Source organism: Myotis nattereri, assembly GCF_964212035.1.
Source record: "Myotis nattereri genome assembly, chromosome: 11".
NCBI lineage: Eukaryota > Metazoa > Chordata > Mammalia > Chiroptera > Vespertilionidae > Myotis > Myotis nattereri.
Genome location: NC_138086.1, coordinates 2,925,241 through 2,942,829, shown reverse-complemented (window position 1 = coordinate 2,942,829; position 17,589 = coordinate 2,925,241). Strand labels below are relative to the sequence as shown.

Here is a 17,589-nt window from a genome sequence, read left to right as displayed (position 1 = left end):
ACAGTGAGTGAGATATGACTCCATTTTCCGTAATAAACACCAAGATCAAAACGCGACCCTGGGTGAGTTTCCGTGCAAGGCTCCCAGCAGGCGTTTTCCTTTCTGTACGGACGGGACTTCCTCCCACCCGAAGCCCAGCCAAATATGCGCTGTGCCACTAACACTAAGCAGCACTTCCTTAATCACTCATTTCCAACAATTTATGGATGATCAGTGGCAAAAAACGAGCAAAAATAATGAAAGAACGCAATGAAAGCTCCCCGGACCGCACTGGACTTCCTACTCGCGTCTGCGGCCCTTGAAGACAGAGGCCTGATACAAATTAGCCGCGGGAGAGCCGTCTGGCCATAAAATACAGTACAGGGTCACTTTTATGTAAGTTTGCCAAAAGGGACATAAACCAGGACAATCTCAAACTGTGACACAGGATAGAGACATATTAAAGCGCTCGGCCTCGTGCGCGGCTGTCATGGCGCTCGCTTTATAGACTTCCCGCACCAGCACCCAGCCCCTCGCTCCACCTGGTCAGTCTAATTAATTAGGAAGGAAGTTACCCCAAATTCTGTACTTTTTGCTTTTATTATCAAGCACTCCGTTTGAAGTTACAGGAGTTAACCTCTTAATCCCGCAGACCGCGCGCTCTGCTCTGGACACTGGGGGATGTCTGCCAGGCCTGGTAATTGGTCAGGATGTTGCTGTCACTCATGTTAAATTTTATGCTATGACTTCAAATAAAAGGTGGGCAGTAAGGTGAGGCACACTGTAAAGTTACTCCCAGAAACATCTTTGGTTTTGAATTAATCCATCACTGATGAGGTTTTTTTTCACTTTCATTAAGTTGTTGAATTTTTTCCTCCCAACATTTTAATCCAAAGTAAGATGTTAAAATACAATATGAAAGGAACACATTCCTAACCCACCCAAATCCGTCAGGGTCCTTATACGAAGGGAAAACACCGTAAGACATGGCCCAGGCGGTCCAGAGGCCTCCCCAAGGCGAGGCGAGGCGGGGCGAGGCGGGCAGAGAAACCCGCACAGCTACCTGCAAGGCGACAGGAAAACGCACTGCCGGCCCCAAGACCCTCAGTGTACCTCTGAGTGATTGAGATAAAAACTGCAGAGAAAGAGTCTCCCACAAAACAAACAAAAACCAACAGAGGCGACCTTTTCATCAGAAACATTAAGATATCTGCATGGGGTCAGGCTCAAACACACATGAACATAGAATATGTGTAGACGACAGGGAAATCATCTAAACGTGATACACATTTCACTGTAACAATAAGTTAGAGCTCCAAGAGAAAAGTCACTGAAACAGCTGCTTCTTCAGAGCCATTTCCATGCGCCAACCGTGCTGACATGGAGTGGGGACAGCTAAGAGATGGCCCACAGCACAGGAACCCGCAGGGGAAGGAAGAGAAAGGCTTTTAGGGACCCGGCCAGCCCCCCAGGCCTGAAATGTCCTGTCTGAATTAACATGGTGGTTTAATTAAAAACTATGTAGAGAATTCTGCTTAATTTGATTTTCAATTCAAGCTCTGCATCCGCCCGTGGCGAGTGGCCAATTTCCGCATCTCGGCACAATATGCAAGGGGCTGCTTTAAAATCGATGCCCAGGGGAATCGATGGAGGAGGGGCCACAGGCCGTCAGGGACACCACAGACTGAGACACAGTAAAACGCACCAGGAGGGTGGCCGAGGAATATAAAGCGACTTGAACTCAACCATATTACAAGTTTGTCATTACTCAGGTTATTGTGCTGGCTACCAATTAGAGGTGTTTTCTAAGCTCTCTTCAATGTCGCTGGGAACTGATGTGCCCAACGTCACCAGCGAGCAAAGAGCTTCAAAGGCATCAACAGAAATACATGTACTTGCCAGCCGAGGGAACATGCCAGCGACTCGAGGAGGCCACAGCCAGTGACCGGTACCCCTACAGCGCTGGGCCCAGAACATCGCAGCTTACCAGGAGGCGGGCCTGCGGCCATACTGCTGCCTTCCTTCACAGAAAGGCACAGCCTGAAGCTCCCGTGTCCTGTGCACATTCACACTCAACTGGACAATGCTAATAACCCTTACAACTTCCCTGTAATTGATTTAAAACCGAAAGAGTATGAATATTTTTAAATAACATGTCATGATCACCTTCCCTGGAAAGCTTCCCAAACATCCCTAGGACAGCCTGGCAGCCTAGTCTGGCAGAGGGGTGACCCTGCTTCAGTCTAGGTCAGCCGTGGGCAAACTACGGCCCGCGGGCCGGATCCGGCCCATTTGAAATGAATAAAACTATTGAAAAAAAAAGACCGTACCCTTTTATGTAATGATGTTTACTTTGAATTTATATTAGTTCACACAAACACTCCATCCATGCTTTTGTTCCGGCCCTCCGGTCCAGTTTAAGAACCCATTGTGGCCCTTGAGTCAAACAGTTTGCCCACCCCTGGTCTAGGTCATTCTAAAATGGGAATCAAAATGGGACCTGCAATCTCCAAGCTGTGGGAACAATGAGCCGCCTCTGCTCAGTGGCCTCGGACGACCCCCGACACCACTGCATTTTCTAGGACAGGTACTAGTCAACGCAGGCAGCTCTGGGAGGACGGCCAGGACAGCTGACGTCCAGGGGCTGGCCCAGGACTGCGGGCTTTGCTTTACATGCGACCTCCTCCCGTTGGGCCCCCATACACAAGGCCACTCACCTCAGAGGAACCGTAAGCTTGGGCGTCTCGCCTCTGCACTCCGGCCTTCCCCAGCACTCAGCCTCCCCTGCTCCAGGCCACTCCTCCCTCCGTCACTGTCACCCTCCTCCCTCAGAGGCACTAAGGACCCGCTCTTTGAGTTGGTTTCTACAGCCTCCTTCATTCCACCACCATCTAGTCAGATCAACAGCAATATCTTGAGTGCTGCCTCCTCGCCGTCTGTTAAAATTCTTGGCTGTTTGGGAATTACTTGGGCAGCCGTGCCCCACAACTCTTCATTCACCACGTCAGCGCCCTTTGTGATCCCACAGAGGAGCTGGTGAGCCAGAGGGATCTGATGACAGTAACAGAGTGAATGTTCTTTCCCTCATGTAGAGAGAAACTGGAAGCACATAACTTAGAGGAAAGAATGCTGTATGGGTGGTGGGGGGCTGGGAAGAGATCAACCAAAGAACTATTATGCATATATGCAAAACCCATGGACACAGACAAGAGTGTGGTGAAGGCCTGCGGGGCGGAGTCGGAGGGGGTCAGTCGGGGGTAAAGGGGGAACATCTGTAATACTTTCAACAAAGATAAAGTTTAAAAAAGAAAGCTGCACAACGGAGGGGTGAGGTGCTGCCTCGCCTCCGGACCCCTCCTCCGCACCACATGCTACAGCACAACACTTCGGGGGCTCGGCGGTTTTCCTTTGCCCAAGAGAAGAGTGACATGTCACGGTTTTTGTGTCCAGTTTTTTTTTAATTCTAGAGATAGTTGCTAATTCAGCTCCAATAATTCAAGCCAAGTCCCTTTCTAGTTGGTTAGTTCACAAGAAGGGGGAAATAATTGGGAGGCAATTATTTGCAGATTTTAAAAATTATTTAACTAATAACTAGACTTTTATAAAAAGCATAAAAGTAGGTACACCTATGAGACCAAATGTGAAACTGTATTTAACACTAAGCTTTCCAGGCTGTTGTCTGCAGCGGGCAGATTCACACACGGCAGAGACAGAAAAGAGGGTTCTGCATGTGTAAGGCCAACGCCAACAGCGACTATAGGGACGTGTGCCCGGCGCTATGTGATGGGCCAGGCGCTGAGACAGCTTCATATGCCGGTGCCACCACCACACGGCGTCTCACCTTCCTTTAGTGACTTAGATAAAACAGTGGATGCAAAAATCCTTTACAGAAGTCCTGTGCCCACTCCCTGCCACCTACCCATAAAATCCCAACAACCCGGCGGAGGACTCGGGCTGCTCAACCAGTCTCCGCACCAGGCATTCCCCTTCTCAGAGAAGCTCACGTACTGCTCATGTCTGGGATGCACTAGGCCAGCGGTTCTCAACCTGTGGGTCGCGACCCCCTTGGGGGTCGAACGACCCTTTCACAGGGGTTGTCTAAGACCATCGGAAAACACATATACAATTACATATTGTTTTTGTGATTAATCACTATGCTTTAATTATGTTCAATTTTTTTAAATATATATTTTATTGCCCTAACCGGTTTGGCTCAGTGGATAGAGCGTCGGTCTGTGGACTGAAAGGTCCCAGGTTCGATTCCGGTCAAGGGCATGTACCGTGGTTGCGCGCACATCCCCAGTAAGGGGTGTGCAGGAGGCAGCTGATCGATGTTTCTAACTCTCTATCCCTTTCCCTTCCTCTCTGTAAAAAATCAATAAATAAAATATATAAAAAATATATATATATATTTTTTTTTTTTTTTGACAGAGAGGAAGGGAGAGGGATAGAGAGTTAGAAACATCGATGAGAGAGAAGCATCTATCAGCTGCCTCCTGCACACTCTCCACTGGGGATGTGCCCGCAACCAAGGTACATGCCCTTGACCGGAATCGAACCTGGGACCCTTCAGTCCTCAGGTCGACGCTCTACCCAGTGAGCCAAACTGGCTAGAGCATGTTCAATTCTTAACAATGACAATACATCCTGCATATCAGATATTTACATTACGATTCATAACAGTAGCAAAATTACAGTTATGAAGTAGCAACGAAAATAATTTTTGGTTGGGGGTCACCACAACATGAGGAACTGTATTGAAGGGTCACGGCATTAGGAAGGTTGAGAACCACTGCACTAGGCCAACACCCGCCTGCTCCTCCTGCTCCGCCTACTCCTCCTGCTTTGCGGGCGGGTCCCAGCTCCAGAGCAGGCAGCCTCTGTACCTCCCGGGGCTCTCAGGGCTCGCAGAACCAGGACCTGTGCTCCTCTGCACCTCCGCAGCGGCTGCCGTCTATAGTCCACCACCCCGCAGTCTACTCACCTGCCTGACTTCCCTCGACACCCTTCCAGTCAGGAACCTGTCTTTCCATTTCTGTCCCTGGCAAGCTTCTATAATAGCAGGATAATTACTACCTAGTACATGCTTAGTAAAACTGTCAGATGAATGAATATTCATCAAGGCTCCCAAATTCTACGCAATTGGTTTCTCAAGTACCTCATTTCTTCTCGATGCTCATTCTTCCGGCCCTCCTGAATGCTGTAGTGTACAAGCCGTTCTCGACTACCAGGGATGGTCCAGGAGCACGCTCTGCTCCACTCCTTGCACCCACAGCACCTGCCCCGAGGCGACCCCCTACCGACCTCCGCCAATCATCTGGCCTCTCCTTCCCCAACCCACTGGCCTCTCGTCCCCATCTCACTGTCCCTGGCCGGCTCCCACCTGATGGCCCTCACTGTGCTCCCTGCAGTGCTGGCTGCAAACAACACAAACACTTCAGAAGCTCAGCAGCAACCCCTGGGTTTAGTACTAATTCTGCACCTGCACATATGAGCTTTGTAGACAATTTAATAACATTTAATATCGCTGGGCCTCAGATGTCTCCTTATAAAAGGAGGGTTTGAACGAAATCCCTTTCAGCAACACTTCCTATAATTTCTTCAAGAAATTACAACAAAGAGCTTTCCAAACTATGTAATTTTTCACATTATATAGATGACTTAGGTAATTTAAACGCATCACAATAAAAAACAACTCCAATAAATAAAAGCCAGTGATGTCCGGCCAGTGTGGCTCAGCGACTAAGCGCTGACCTATGAACCAGGTCTGGAAACCAGAGAGGCAGGCCCACCGACACACTTTCACCTCACCCTCAGGGGCTCCCCTGGGCCCTCTGGTGAGCAGGCCCAAACCGTGCTGAACTTCAGGCGTACAACAGAGTCCTCAAACACTGGCTAAACAATCTCATTCCTAAGAACCCACAAAAGGTGACGTGAAACAAAAAGTACAGTTTACAATCTCCCAAGCCAACTTTATTTCCATGACATTGCAGTACTGTTCCACAAGGTCCACAGCACACTTTCCCCCATATGTTGCATGAATAGACTAAAAATGAAAAGGCATGCTGTGCTATAAATAAACTGTAACACAAGCTCATTTTGTCAAGTTTAAAAGTCACCCAAAAAGTACTAGCTACTTAAACCTTTGCATTATATTCCAAAAATTATAGCAAAGAGCTCCACAGACTATAAATAAAAAATATTCCTTTCATTTTAAAATGCCATATTCAAGGATGGACGAAGTCCTTACCACTTAGAGAGTCTGACTAACTGAGATGCTCTTACGAAGTCTCCCATTGGCCCACTCCTACCTCCCACCCACTCACAGGAGTGGCCTGCAGCACCCTGGGAATCTGATTGTCTAATGGAGCATGTCTACTGCTCTAACAGGCTACAATCCTGAAAACACTGGACATGAAATAACTTCCATCAAGATACATTCTAAGCTTCTAGAATTTTGTTCCATGCTTTAAACCGAAGGAGAGGAGAGAGCCTAAGAGAGAGTAACAGCTACTGCGCTGGTGTCCCATTCCACATGGCACACTCCGCCAGGCAGCAGCCCCCCAGGAGCACTCAAAGGTCAAAGACGCCCTGGTCCCTGTGGACTCACAGTCAGTTCATAAGCAATGTTACTAAGATACTCTTAATAGTAATAGTAACAAGATGTTGTTATTAATTAAACTTATTACATTCCCGTCAAATGGCTGTTTAAGCCAACTTTTTATAGTTCAACATGAATGGTACTTACTTCTCCATGTAACTAATTTAATTCCAAAACACGGCCACTCACCTTTTTCAGGCCGGCAAAACCTTCCGATTCCAGGAAGAAGAAGGCAAAGGGCATCAGGACAAACAAACAGAGGTTGGAGAAGAGAGAAGCGAGGTTCCACAGACCTAGAGGGCAACACAGAGGACAGCCAGGTCAGGGACGGACACGACACGCTCGGCGGAGAGATGGCCACGCTAAGCTGTGGCATTAGAGCGCTGTGCTTTCTAACAGTGAAATAAACATAAACTTGAAGAGAGTGGCCTAACAAATGGCCTAACCTTAGAAATCAGAAAGTAATTACCTATTTAAATTGTGTGCAACTTTGTCACATGTACCTACTGGTAAAAGCCAAGATAGGAATGAATTTTTCCTCACACCCTGAAATAAAGTCACTACAGATATGACATGTGCAGAGACCCACAGACATAGCTTCTTTAGACATATTGGCACCTGAATATTTACATTAGAGCCACTAGCATTTATTGAGCACTTAATAAATTCCAGATACTCTACTAAACATTTTACATGCATAATCTCATTTAATTTAAGCCTCATAAAAACCCTAAAAGTAATAATTAGCATTTATGGAGCCCTTATGTGCCAAGCACTATTCTAAGTGATTTACAGATATGATGCGAACTCATTTACTCGTCCCAGCAGCCGCCCAACACGACAGCGGTGGAGGCAGTCACCAGACTGGCCGAGGTGCACAGCCAGCCTGTGGCTGCGCCAGCTCCTGGGATTTTTAAAAAACACCACACCACAGACGTTTTAGTAAGCAATTCCAAGTGGGAAAGAGAAGGGAAGCTTATATACCCTTTTCCCGTTCTCACATACACCACACTCTTTTAGAAACCCCTGTAAAAAGCAACTAAGAACAAATTTGGAAAAAAAGAACTTTAGGTGTGTCCTTGGGACAGAACTTGGCCCAACACCTCCTACTTTTTAAAAGTAAAAAACTGAGCTCCAGCTGGTGTTGCTCAGTGGATAGAGCATCGGCCTGCAGACTGAAGGGTCCTGGGTTCAATTCCGGTCAAGCGCACATGCCCAGGTTGCAGGCTCGATCCCTAGTAGGAGGCATTCAGGAGGCAGCTGATCAATGATTCTCTCTCATCATTGATGTTTCTCTCTCTCTTTCTCTCTCTCTCTCTCTCTCTCTCCCCCCCCCCTCAGTCTCCCTCTCCTGTCCCCTCTGAAATAAATCTATAATAATAAAAGTATAACATGCTAATTAGACTGGACGTCCTTCTGGATGTCCTTCTGGACGACCATCTGGACCAAGCCTGGGCTACAAGGGCTGAGGCAGCCACCGTGGCTACAAGGGCCAAGCCCCTTGTATGAATTCAATTTCCTGCATCAGGTCTCTGGTAATAAAATAAAATTTTAAAAAAGGTAAAACACTGAAATTTAAAACTGATTTTCAAAATGATGGCTATAATCTTTATAAAATTTACAAAATCCAGAGTCAAAGATAAAAATTATGCTATGATTAGAATTCCGTGCGTTTGAAGCGGGCACCTGCTTTCTTCCCCCCTGGATTTCCAAGGCGTGATGCCGGGCTCTGGGGACACAGCCACTAGAGAGCAGAACACACACCTATGTGGTTGCAGCTCTCAATCCAGGCAACAGACACTGCACGTGAGCTCTCAGGGGACCAAGATGGTGGTTACATATTAACATCCGTGAGTCCTCACCGCCCAGCCCCATCGGAACAGCAGGGGACACAAACAGAAAGGGCAGTGCATCCTGTGGAGCTTCTAGAGCAGCTGTCGCCAGCAGGTGGCCCGCGAGGTCCGAAAGGCTGGCGACCGCTGATCTAGATAGAGAGACTGACCGTCAGTAGGGAAGGGGGCAGAATTTAAAAATTCAACTTACAGTTTCTTATTCAAAAATGTAGGCAAATTTAATGAAATTGACAACTTACTTAGCAGGAACTAAAATGTTTCACAGATTTTGGGGGGAAACATCTTTCAGTGGAAAAACTTTAATTTGAACTTTTTAAAATAAAAATTGTTCTAAAGTACTTTTCTACTTTCCAGGCTTTCAACACCTTCGCTTTCAACACATGATCACCCAAAGGGGTTATCATCAGAGTCGATTGTTTTATTGCATTAATAACTGGAAGGGCTCACAGGACAGTGGCTCAATGCCCCACCTGGAGTGTCAGACACCTGGGCTCCAGCCCCATCAGCATGTCCATGTGCCAACCTACTGAGGCGCAGGTTCTTCCCTATAAAGCGAGGCGAGGACCCAGCCTACAGGTGGTGTTGAGAACTAAGTGAAACAACGCACGTAGGACAATCAGCACACCTGGCACACACAAAAGCACTGCGTGACTTTCTGCTTCTGTAACAGCCACAGCCCCAGAGGTGCTAACAGGCGGGATGACTTCCCTACTCCCTTCCTGCCAGGAGTATCAGCTCTTGCTTTTTGTCACCAGCAGTTTGCACATGTCCAACAATAATCTCTCCCCTCCCCCAAGAGAGGTGGGGATGGGCACCATCTACACACATGTGCCGAAGAGCTGATGGGCCTCAATCAGAGCTGTGCCCTCCAGGTCAAGTTCACAAACTTCAGTGGTCTTTGGCCTCACTTTGCTCAACAGCACTTGACCTCCCTCCATAGGGTTTCCAAGTAAGTTACTTCCAGTGCGACTGAAACTTCACGGCCACACTCAAGGGGCCAAAGAGCTGCATGCGGCTCGCGAGCCGCAGTTTGCCGACCACTGATCTAGACGATTCATAGCACATTATATTCTTTTGGTGGAGAACCGTGACTGCTGTATGTTGCTTTGATTAGGTCTGGTGGAAAACAGGGAAACTGCGGTTTTCAATCATTTGTGCTGAAGAGATAAAAGTTTGTGTATTCTATCTCCTGTTAAGTCCCTAGCATCTCAGGCATGTTCTGGATGCTTTGGCACCACACCAAACTCTCCCTGATAAGGTAAGCTCTCTAGCGTACAGATGCCTTCCAGCTCAGAAACACGCCTTTGCCCACAGCGGGAAACGGCAGCCACTCTTCCCAAGTGCTGCCCCATTTTAGCAATATCAGCACCCATTCCCACACCCTCATCTTCTTCACAGGTGCCTGCACGCTACAGCGCAGCTCCCCAGAGCCAGGCTCCCAGCGGGGCGGCACCGTGCCCCCCCACCCCGGCGCTGGCTCCAGGGCCAGGATTCCATCCTGCGTGGCAGAACACGCATGACATTCTGTAGCACCAATGTTGACCAGGAAACACCCTCAGTAAAAGCTCACAGGCCAACTAAGGAAGTAGATTGAGAATAATTCTCCATTGTCAATGCACAATGAAGGGAATCACAACACAGATAAAAATTAAAAATATTCATTTTAACCAATTCACCGAGTGATAACTGACATAAACTGCATACTGAAGGTGTAAAATTTCATCAGTTCTGACCTAAGGACTCACCAGTGACAGCACCACCGTAATCAAGATAATGAGCACACACCCGTTTCCTCCACCCACTTTATAATCACAGCGCCCGACACTCCCAGCCCTCCTCCCGGCAGCCACAACGTCCACACGAAGTTCAGAAAGACAGCACATTTAGAATTTTATATTCACAGTGTGTGTAATATAGTCTTGTCTGGCTTCTGTCGCCTCGCACAGCTTCCAGAGCTTTTCCAACACTGTGACATGGATCAGTCGTTGGCCCTTCCATCCGAATCCGTGGAATCCAGCTCTCACACTGCACCATTCACCTGCAAACTCTCCCTGGTCGTTGCCAATGTGTGGCGCTCACCACGAAAGCCACTGCAGACTCTTTGTCCAGGCCTCTATATGGACATATGCTTTCATTTCTTTGGGGTAAATATGTGAGCAGAAAGTGGTTGGATTGTATAGCAGGTGGATGTTTAACATTTTAAGAAACTGCTGACAAGTTTTCCAAAGTGGTTATATAATTTTACATTCCCAGCAGCAGAGTTCAAATTTCACTTGCATTTTGCCAAAACATTGGTCTCTGCCCATTCCAGTGAGGGTACAGTGGCAGCTCATTATTGTGTCGACTGGCATCTCCCTAATAAGGCTGTGGGCATCTCTTCATAAACTTGCTTGCCACATGCTTATGGTCTTTGGTGATGTCTCTTCGAATCTGCTGCCCACTGTTCCCTGGGTTGTCTGTTCACCTGTCACGAGTGTGGCAATTTCTTTATCTGCTCTGAACACAAGTCCTGGGTCAGGGAAGTGAGCCACAGGCATTTTCTGCCAGACTGTGCATTGTCTTTCTATCCTCTTAACAGTATCTTTCAAAGAACAAAATTTCTTCATCTTTATAAAGTCCAGTTTATCAATTCTCTTTTTTGCTTTAAAAGGTACCATATTTTTCCATGTATAAGACACCCCCATGCATTAGATGCCCTCCACTTTTCCAACCCAAAATTAAGAAATCAATATTTTAAACATTTTACTGGTTTTCCTCTTAAGGCCTTCTTCCTTTTTGGCATCTTAAGGAGCTGTTCTTCCTGTTTTCTACACGGTCTGATTATACACTCAGTGGGAGGACCAAACTGTCTCTCTGCAGCTCTATGGCCATGCTCTTTGCACAGCTGATCACATTCAGTTTAAATTCTGCAGAGTAAGACGGTCGCTTACCGGTATTTACCTTTTTATTTCTGACATCTTTATGGGCTCAGAACGCTCAGGTCCCTGTTGCACTCTCCACCTCCAATTACAGCATCAGCTGACATCAGTAACAATAAGGCTCATGATTGGACGAGGCCTGTTTGACAAGGTATGGGCAGCTGTGCACCCTCAAGGCTCCCTCCTCAGCTGACTTCCGTGTATAAGATGCCCCTTGATTTTCAGTCTAACGATTTCAGAAAAAAATAGTGTCTTATACATGGAAAAATACAGTAATTTCCACCCAAAAAAAACTATGGCCTGGTCCAGTGCCACAGGCTTCCCCCTAAGGTTCCCTACATGGACTCCAGCTTTAGGATTTACATTCAGGTCTACAATCCTCTTGAGCTGCATTTTGTAGATGATCCGGTATGGATTGAAGTTCATCATTTTTGTGCATGATTATCCAGTTGTTCTGACACCATTTGTGGCAAATACCCCTTTTCCACCAAATCAGCTTGCACCTTTGTTGAAAGTGAATTGACAATGTATGTGTGGATACTTTGCTGGACTCTATATTCGACTGAGCTCAGCTATTTGTCTATCTTTATGCTGATACCACATGGTCTCAATTACTGCGGCTTTAAAAGTCTTTGAGTCAAGTACTAAGACCTCCAGTTGTTCTGTCAATTCTAAGTTCTTTGAATTCCCTTATGAATCTTAGATCAGCTTGTCAATTTCTACAAAAAAAGGTCTGCTGAGATTTTGAGTAGGATTGCGTTGAATCCACAGATCAATCTGGGGAGGACAGGCGTTGGAAGTGTACTCTCCTCTAACCCATGAACACAGTTTATCTCTCCATTTAGTGTGGTAGACTTTAATATTTCTCAGTGGTGTTCACGGTTTATAGCATGCAGTCCACACACCCCTAAGCTATTTCGTATTTTTTATGCCATTGTACTTAACTGGCATTGGTTTTTAAGTCAACTTCCAATTTTTCATTGCTAGCATACATAAATGCAATTGAGTTTTGTATACTAATCTTGTATCCTGCAACCGTGCAAAATTCAACTATTGGTTCTAATAGCTTTTTAAAAATAAATCCCATCAGAATTTCTATATAGACAATCATATCAACTGTTAATAGTTTTCCTTTTTCCTTTCTAGCCTGAATGTTCTTTACTTTTTAAAACTCACCAAAATGATGTTGGGTAGTAGTGGTGAGAGGGACATCCTCGCTCTGATCTCAGGGGAAAAGCTTTCAGTCTTTCACTATTAAGTATGATGTTATCTGTAAGGTTTTCCTAGATGCTCTTTATTAGAATGAGGAAATCCCCTTTCATGCCCAGCTGCCTGAGAGATTTTATCAGGAATGAACGCTGAATTTTGTCAGATGATTTTTCTACATAAACAGTGATGAGCATATGTCTTCTTTAGTATGTGAATATGATAAATTACATTCACTGATTTTTTTTCATAAGTTATGATCTAGTCTCCTTTTTAAATATTGTTATATTTGACTTGCTATTATTTTTTTTAGAATTTAGGAATCTATGTTCCTAAGGGATATTGGTCTATAGTTTTCATGTAATGTCTGTCTGGTTTTGGCATCAGGGTAATACTGGCCTCAATGAGTTAGGAAGTGTCCCCTCATTTTCTTTTTCTCTTTTTTTAAGTTTATCTTTATTATTGAAAATAATACAGGTGTACCCTTATTTTCCCCATTGACCCCTTCTAGCCCAACCTCTCCCCCCACTCCAGGCCTTCACCACACTATTGACTATATCCAGGGGTTATGCATATAAGATCTTTGGTTAATTTCAATTTCCTGAAAATGTCTGTGTGGAACTGGTATTATTTCTTCCTTAAATATTTGGTAGGGCTGTCAGTGAAGCCCTCTTGTCCTAGAGTTTTATTTATGAGAATGTTTGTAGCATTTCCACAATGTCTGAAAGGGATTCAGTTATTCTGCCATTCAAGGAATTTTTTCATTTCTCTAAATTGTTGGATTTACTGGAATAACAATGTTAATAATATGCACTAATTATCCTTGCAATAGCTGTGCGATGTGTAGTGATGTCACCCTCTCTTGTTCCTGAAATTGATCACTGGCGTTTTCTCTTTTATTATTTTTGCTTTTCAATGATATTGATCTTCTATGTTCTACATTTTCTGTTTTCTATTTCACTGATTTCTCCTCTCATCTTTTTTAATACCCCATCTTCTTCCTTTGGGATTCACTTGCTCTCCTTTTTCTAGTTTCTTAAGGTGGAAACTGTAGGAATTTGGGCCTTTTTCTTTTCTAAAACATGCATTTCAGTGCTGTAAACATTTTGAAATGATTTCTTTCCATTTTTATTCAGTTAAAGTACCTTTGAAATTTCCTTTTTTACTTCTTCTTTGACCTATGCCCTATTGGGAAGTATGATAATTAGTTACCAAAGACTTGAGGCACTTTCCAGATACGTTCTGTCACTGATATCCATTTGATCTCAGCATTGTCAGAGAACATACCTTGTATGACTTAAATCCTTCTAAAGTATGGAGACTTATTTATGCCATTGGGTGTGGCTGTCTTAATAAATGTTCCCAGTGTACTTGAAAAGAATGTGTTCTACTACTGTTGGGCAGAAAGTGCTAATAAATGTAAATTAGGTCAAGCTGGTTAAGAATGTTATTCAAGTCTTCTATTTCCTCAAGTTTTCCTTTCTACTTGTTCTATTATTGAAAAGGGGATATAGATATATCTGAATATAGGTGTGATGTTGACTGTTAACTCTTTCATTTCTATAAGTTTTGCTTCACATATTTAATATTAGGTAGATAAATGTTTATTATGTTCTTTTGGTGAATGAACCCCTTCACCATTATGAAATTATCTTCTTTATTCCTTACTCTTTTCTGCTAATAATATACCTACTCTGGCTTTCTTTTTGCTAGCATTAGGATGGTAAACCTTTTCCTCCTTTGTTGTTAACCTAGTTGTCTTTCTAGTTCAAGTGGTTTCTCGTAAGCAGCATCTACTTGTGTCTTCCTTATTTATTCAATCTGACCATCTCTGCCTTCTAACTGGGGTGTTCAGACTACTGCTGTGGTCAGGTTCAAGGCTACCAGCTTGCTCTGTTTTCTATTCACCCACTGTTCTGTCTTCCCTTCTCCTTCCTTTTCTGTGCTCCTTCGTATTAGCTCTTTGCTATGACTCCACTTTGTTTCCTTTATTTGCTTACTGACTGCACCTCCTTGCTGAGCTGTTTCAGGGGCTGGGGGTTATCGTGCACACCTCTAACTCCACACACTGCGCCTCCCGTAGTATCACTTCGTGGGCAGCACAGAACCTGTACCAGTGTGTTTCCATTTCCTTCTCCCCGCCTCTGTACTGCTGTGGTACTTGTACATGTTATACAACTCACAATACACTGCTACTATTTATTTCAACAATCTTCTTTTTTAAAAAAAATATATTTTATTGATTTTATACAGAGAGGGAGAGGGATAGGGAGTTAGAAACATCTATCAGCTGCCTCCTGCACGGCCCCACTGGGGATGTGCCCGCAACCAAGGCACATGCCCTTGACTGGAATCGAACCCGGGACCCTTCAGTCCGCAGGCCGACGCTCTATACACTGAGCCAAACCGGTCAGGGCTAATCTTCTTTTAATAAGACAAATGACAAAGGAAAACTTGTATGTTCACCAACAAACGGCATGCTGGCACAGGGCAGCGACTCCTCTCTCCTCCCTCTGTGCTACTGGCAGCACTGCTTCTTGGAGCACAGTTTGCTGGTGATGAATCTCTAGCTTCTGTATTTCTGACACTGCCTTTATTTTGCCTTTGTCTTGGAAAAACATTCTCACTGGATTTAGGTTGGCAGGTTTAGGATGGACTGGCTTTTTTTCCCACAAGAAAAATGCCAATTCTTATCCTGACTCCTCTGCACTTATATGTCCTTTTCTCTGCTTCCAGATTCCCTCTGTCACTGGTGCTGGCCAATTTCATGGCCTGGCATAGTTCCTTGCACACAGGCTTTCTGGCATAGAAGGCTGGCTGAGCTTCTTGGACCAGTGGGCTTATAGGTTTCACCTATCTTGACAATTTCCTGCTGCTAATTTTTCAAAACTGTTTCCGAACGCTCCTTCCTTCAGGAGCATTATGTCACTGGAGCCCTGGTCAGCTTCTCCTGTCAGTTTTCGTCTGGGTGTTTCTCTTTCCCACAGTTTCCTATGGTTATATTTCTGTATTTGTTCAAATTTGTGTGCACAAGTACACCCACACCTTAACACACCAAAACCTTTTTAAAACACATCCCACGTCCATAAAACATTTAATGTGGGTCTGTACTGTGTACTATATGTCCTACAACAGAACAACCTTCCCCGTCCTGACGGCATTGTCTGTCTGTCTGTCTGTCTAACCAGCTGGTTTGCAGCTGTCCTGGGCCCTGCCTCCTCCTGTATAAAACACGCTGTACCCTAACTCACTGGGCTCTCGTGACGAACACAGAGAAATAACGCACCACCACGTTAAACACTTTCAGCGTCTCAGCCCGCCCTGTCTCAACACAGCGAGTGGCCAAAACACTGAAAAACTCTAATGCCTACCAGCATTTAGACCAAGGCAAGGAAGTGATGCCAGTTACATCTAAAATTAGCTCCCAACCCTTTCCCTAAAGAAGTGTTACCATTAATTACACCAAAAAAGTATACAATAAAAACCTGTGCACATGGCATTAACAAATATAAAAACAATGACAAAAACTGGCATAGAAAATAAAATGCAAAGAAAGACACCAAACTATTAACAATGTGAACATAGTAAAATTATCAATGATTTTTTTTCTTCCTGCTCTTCTACATATTCTGTTTTCTTTAAGGCACATAAAGACCCTTAAAAACCATGACACATATATTTAAACCCAGTTGTGAAACTCAAAATTCTCCATGTCCCTATGTCACAGGGCAGAGGGCAGCAGAGCTGACTGGAGCTGGGCATGCCGGGGGCCCGCGGCACACCGCCACCAATTCCCCGGTCTCCCCGATGCACAGCTCGAATCTGGCCTGAGTGAGGTCGCATGTTAGCACATGGCAGGGAGCTCCAACGACTGCTCCCAACAAGGTGCAACCAAGAATGCAAATCCTTGACTGCTTAGAGTCCACGCTACTCTATAATTGGGGGGGGGGGGGGGATTTCATTTAGTTTTTGCAATTTGAAATAATCAACTGTCATGCATAGCACAAAAGGAGGTTTCTTATTGTTAGTGATCTATAAATATACAGGCATCCAGAATTTATCTTTCTGATCATACATGCCGCTTTCATGCCATGAAAACTACAAATTCAAATTCTTCTCTAGAAGTCAAAAGTTAAGATATAAAACTCGGCCTGGGGCAAAAGCTCACACAGCAGTAAAAGCACCTCCTCTGAGCAGCCAGCACATGGAAAACAAGGCAGTTATGAACAGCGACCCAAAGACATCTGCTCCTGTGGATGTTAACAAGCAGAGTGTCCGCTGGACCAGGGAGAAAGACCATCGATGAGTACAGTCTGAACACCAACTGGTTAGCCTGTCAGTAAATCGGGTGCCTTCTTTTACCTGTGGAACTTTAAATATACATTCTATAGAATTTAAATGTTATTCTCCCCCCCCCCCCCCGCCCCATCTGTTCTTTCTCCAGAGACTCAACATGACTGCTGGCTCTCGGAAGGGATATAATCTAGATCAAGGATGTCAAACTCGCAGCCTAGGCATTCGGCCCACCAGCTTGCGAGTTTGACATGCTTGATCTAGACCAGTGATGGTGAACCTTTTGAGCTCGGCGTGTCAGCATTTTGAAAAACCCTAACTTAACTCTGGTGCCGTGTCACATATAGAACTTTTTTGATATTTGCAACCACAGTAAAACAGATTTATATTTTTGATATTTATCTTATATATTTAAATGCCATTTAACAAAGAAAAATCAACCAAAAAAATGAGTTCGCGTGTCACCTCTGACACGCGTGTCATAGGTTCGCCATTACTGATCTAGACCTTCCCTGTGCCGTCCAGCCCACATCTGAACACACTGGTCAGTGATCATACATACACAGTAGTCCATGCATGGTTACGGAGTGAGAAACTCCTACCACCCACTGACCTCGTAGCCATCATAACGTCGCAACGCGTCATATTACCCTCCGCCAGTTGTATCCCAGTGCAGCAATACAATCACCTACAGTGCATAGTACTTGGTAATAATAAACGACTACGGTACTACTTCATG

General features: G+C 45.0%; 1 protein-coding gene across 3 annotated transcripts in view; it reads right to left on the bottom strand.

Annotated features, from left to right (window-relative positions):
• LMBR1 (limb development membrane protein 1) overlaps positions 1-17,589 on the bottom strand; it is a gene marked incomplete at its 5' end in the record, with an annotated part of 123,725 nt that overhangs the window by 70,865 nt on the left and 35,271 nt on the right. For all 3 annotated transcript variants that reach the window (XM_081101868.1, XM_081101869.1, XM_081101870.1), the window contains one exon: positions 6,770-6,873. In XM_081101868.1, the coding sequence (XP_080957994.1) occupies positions 6,770-6,873 (104 nt within the window). The remainder of the gene's footprint in view (positions 1-6,769; positions 6,874-17,589) is intronic.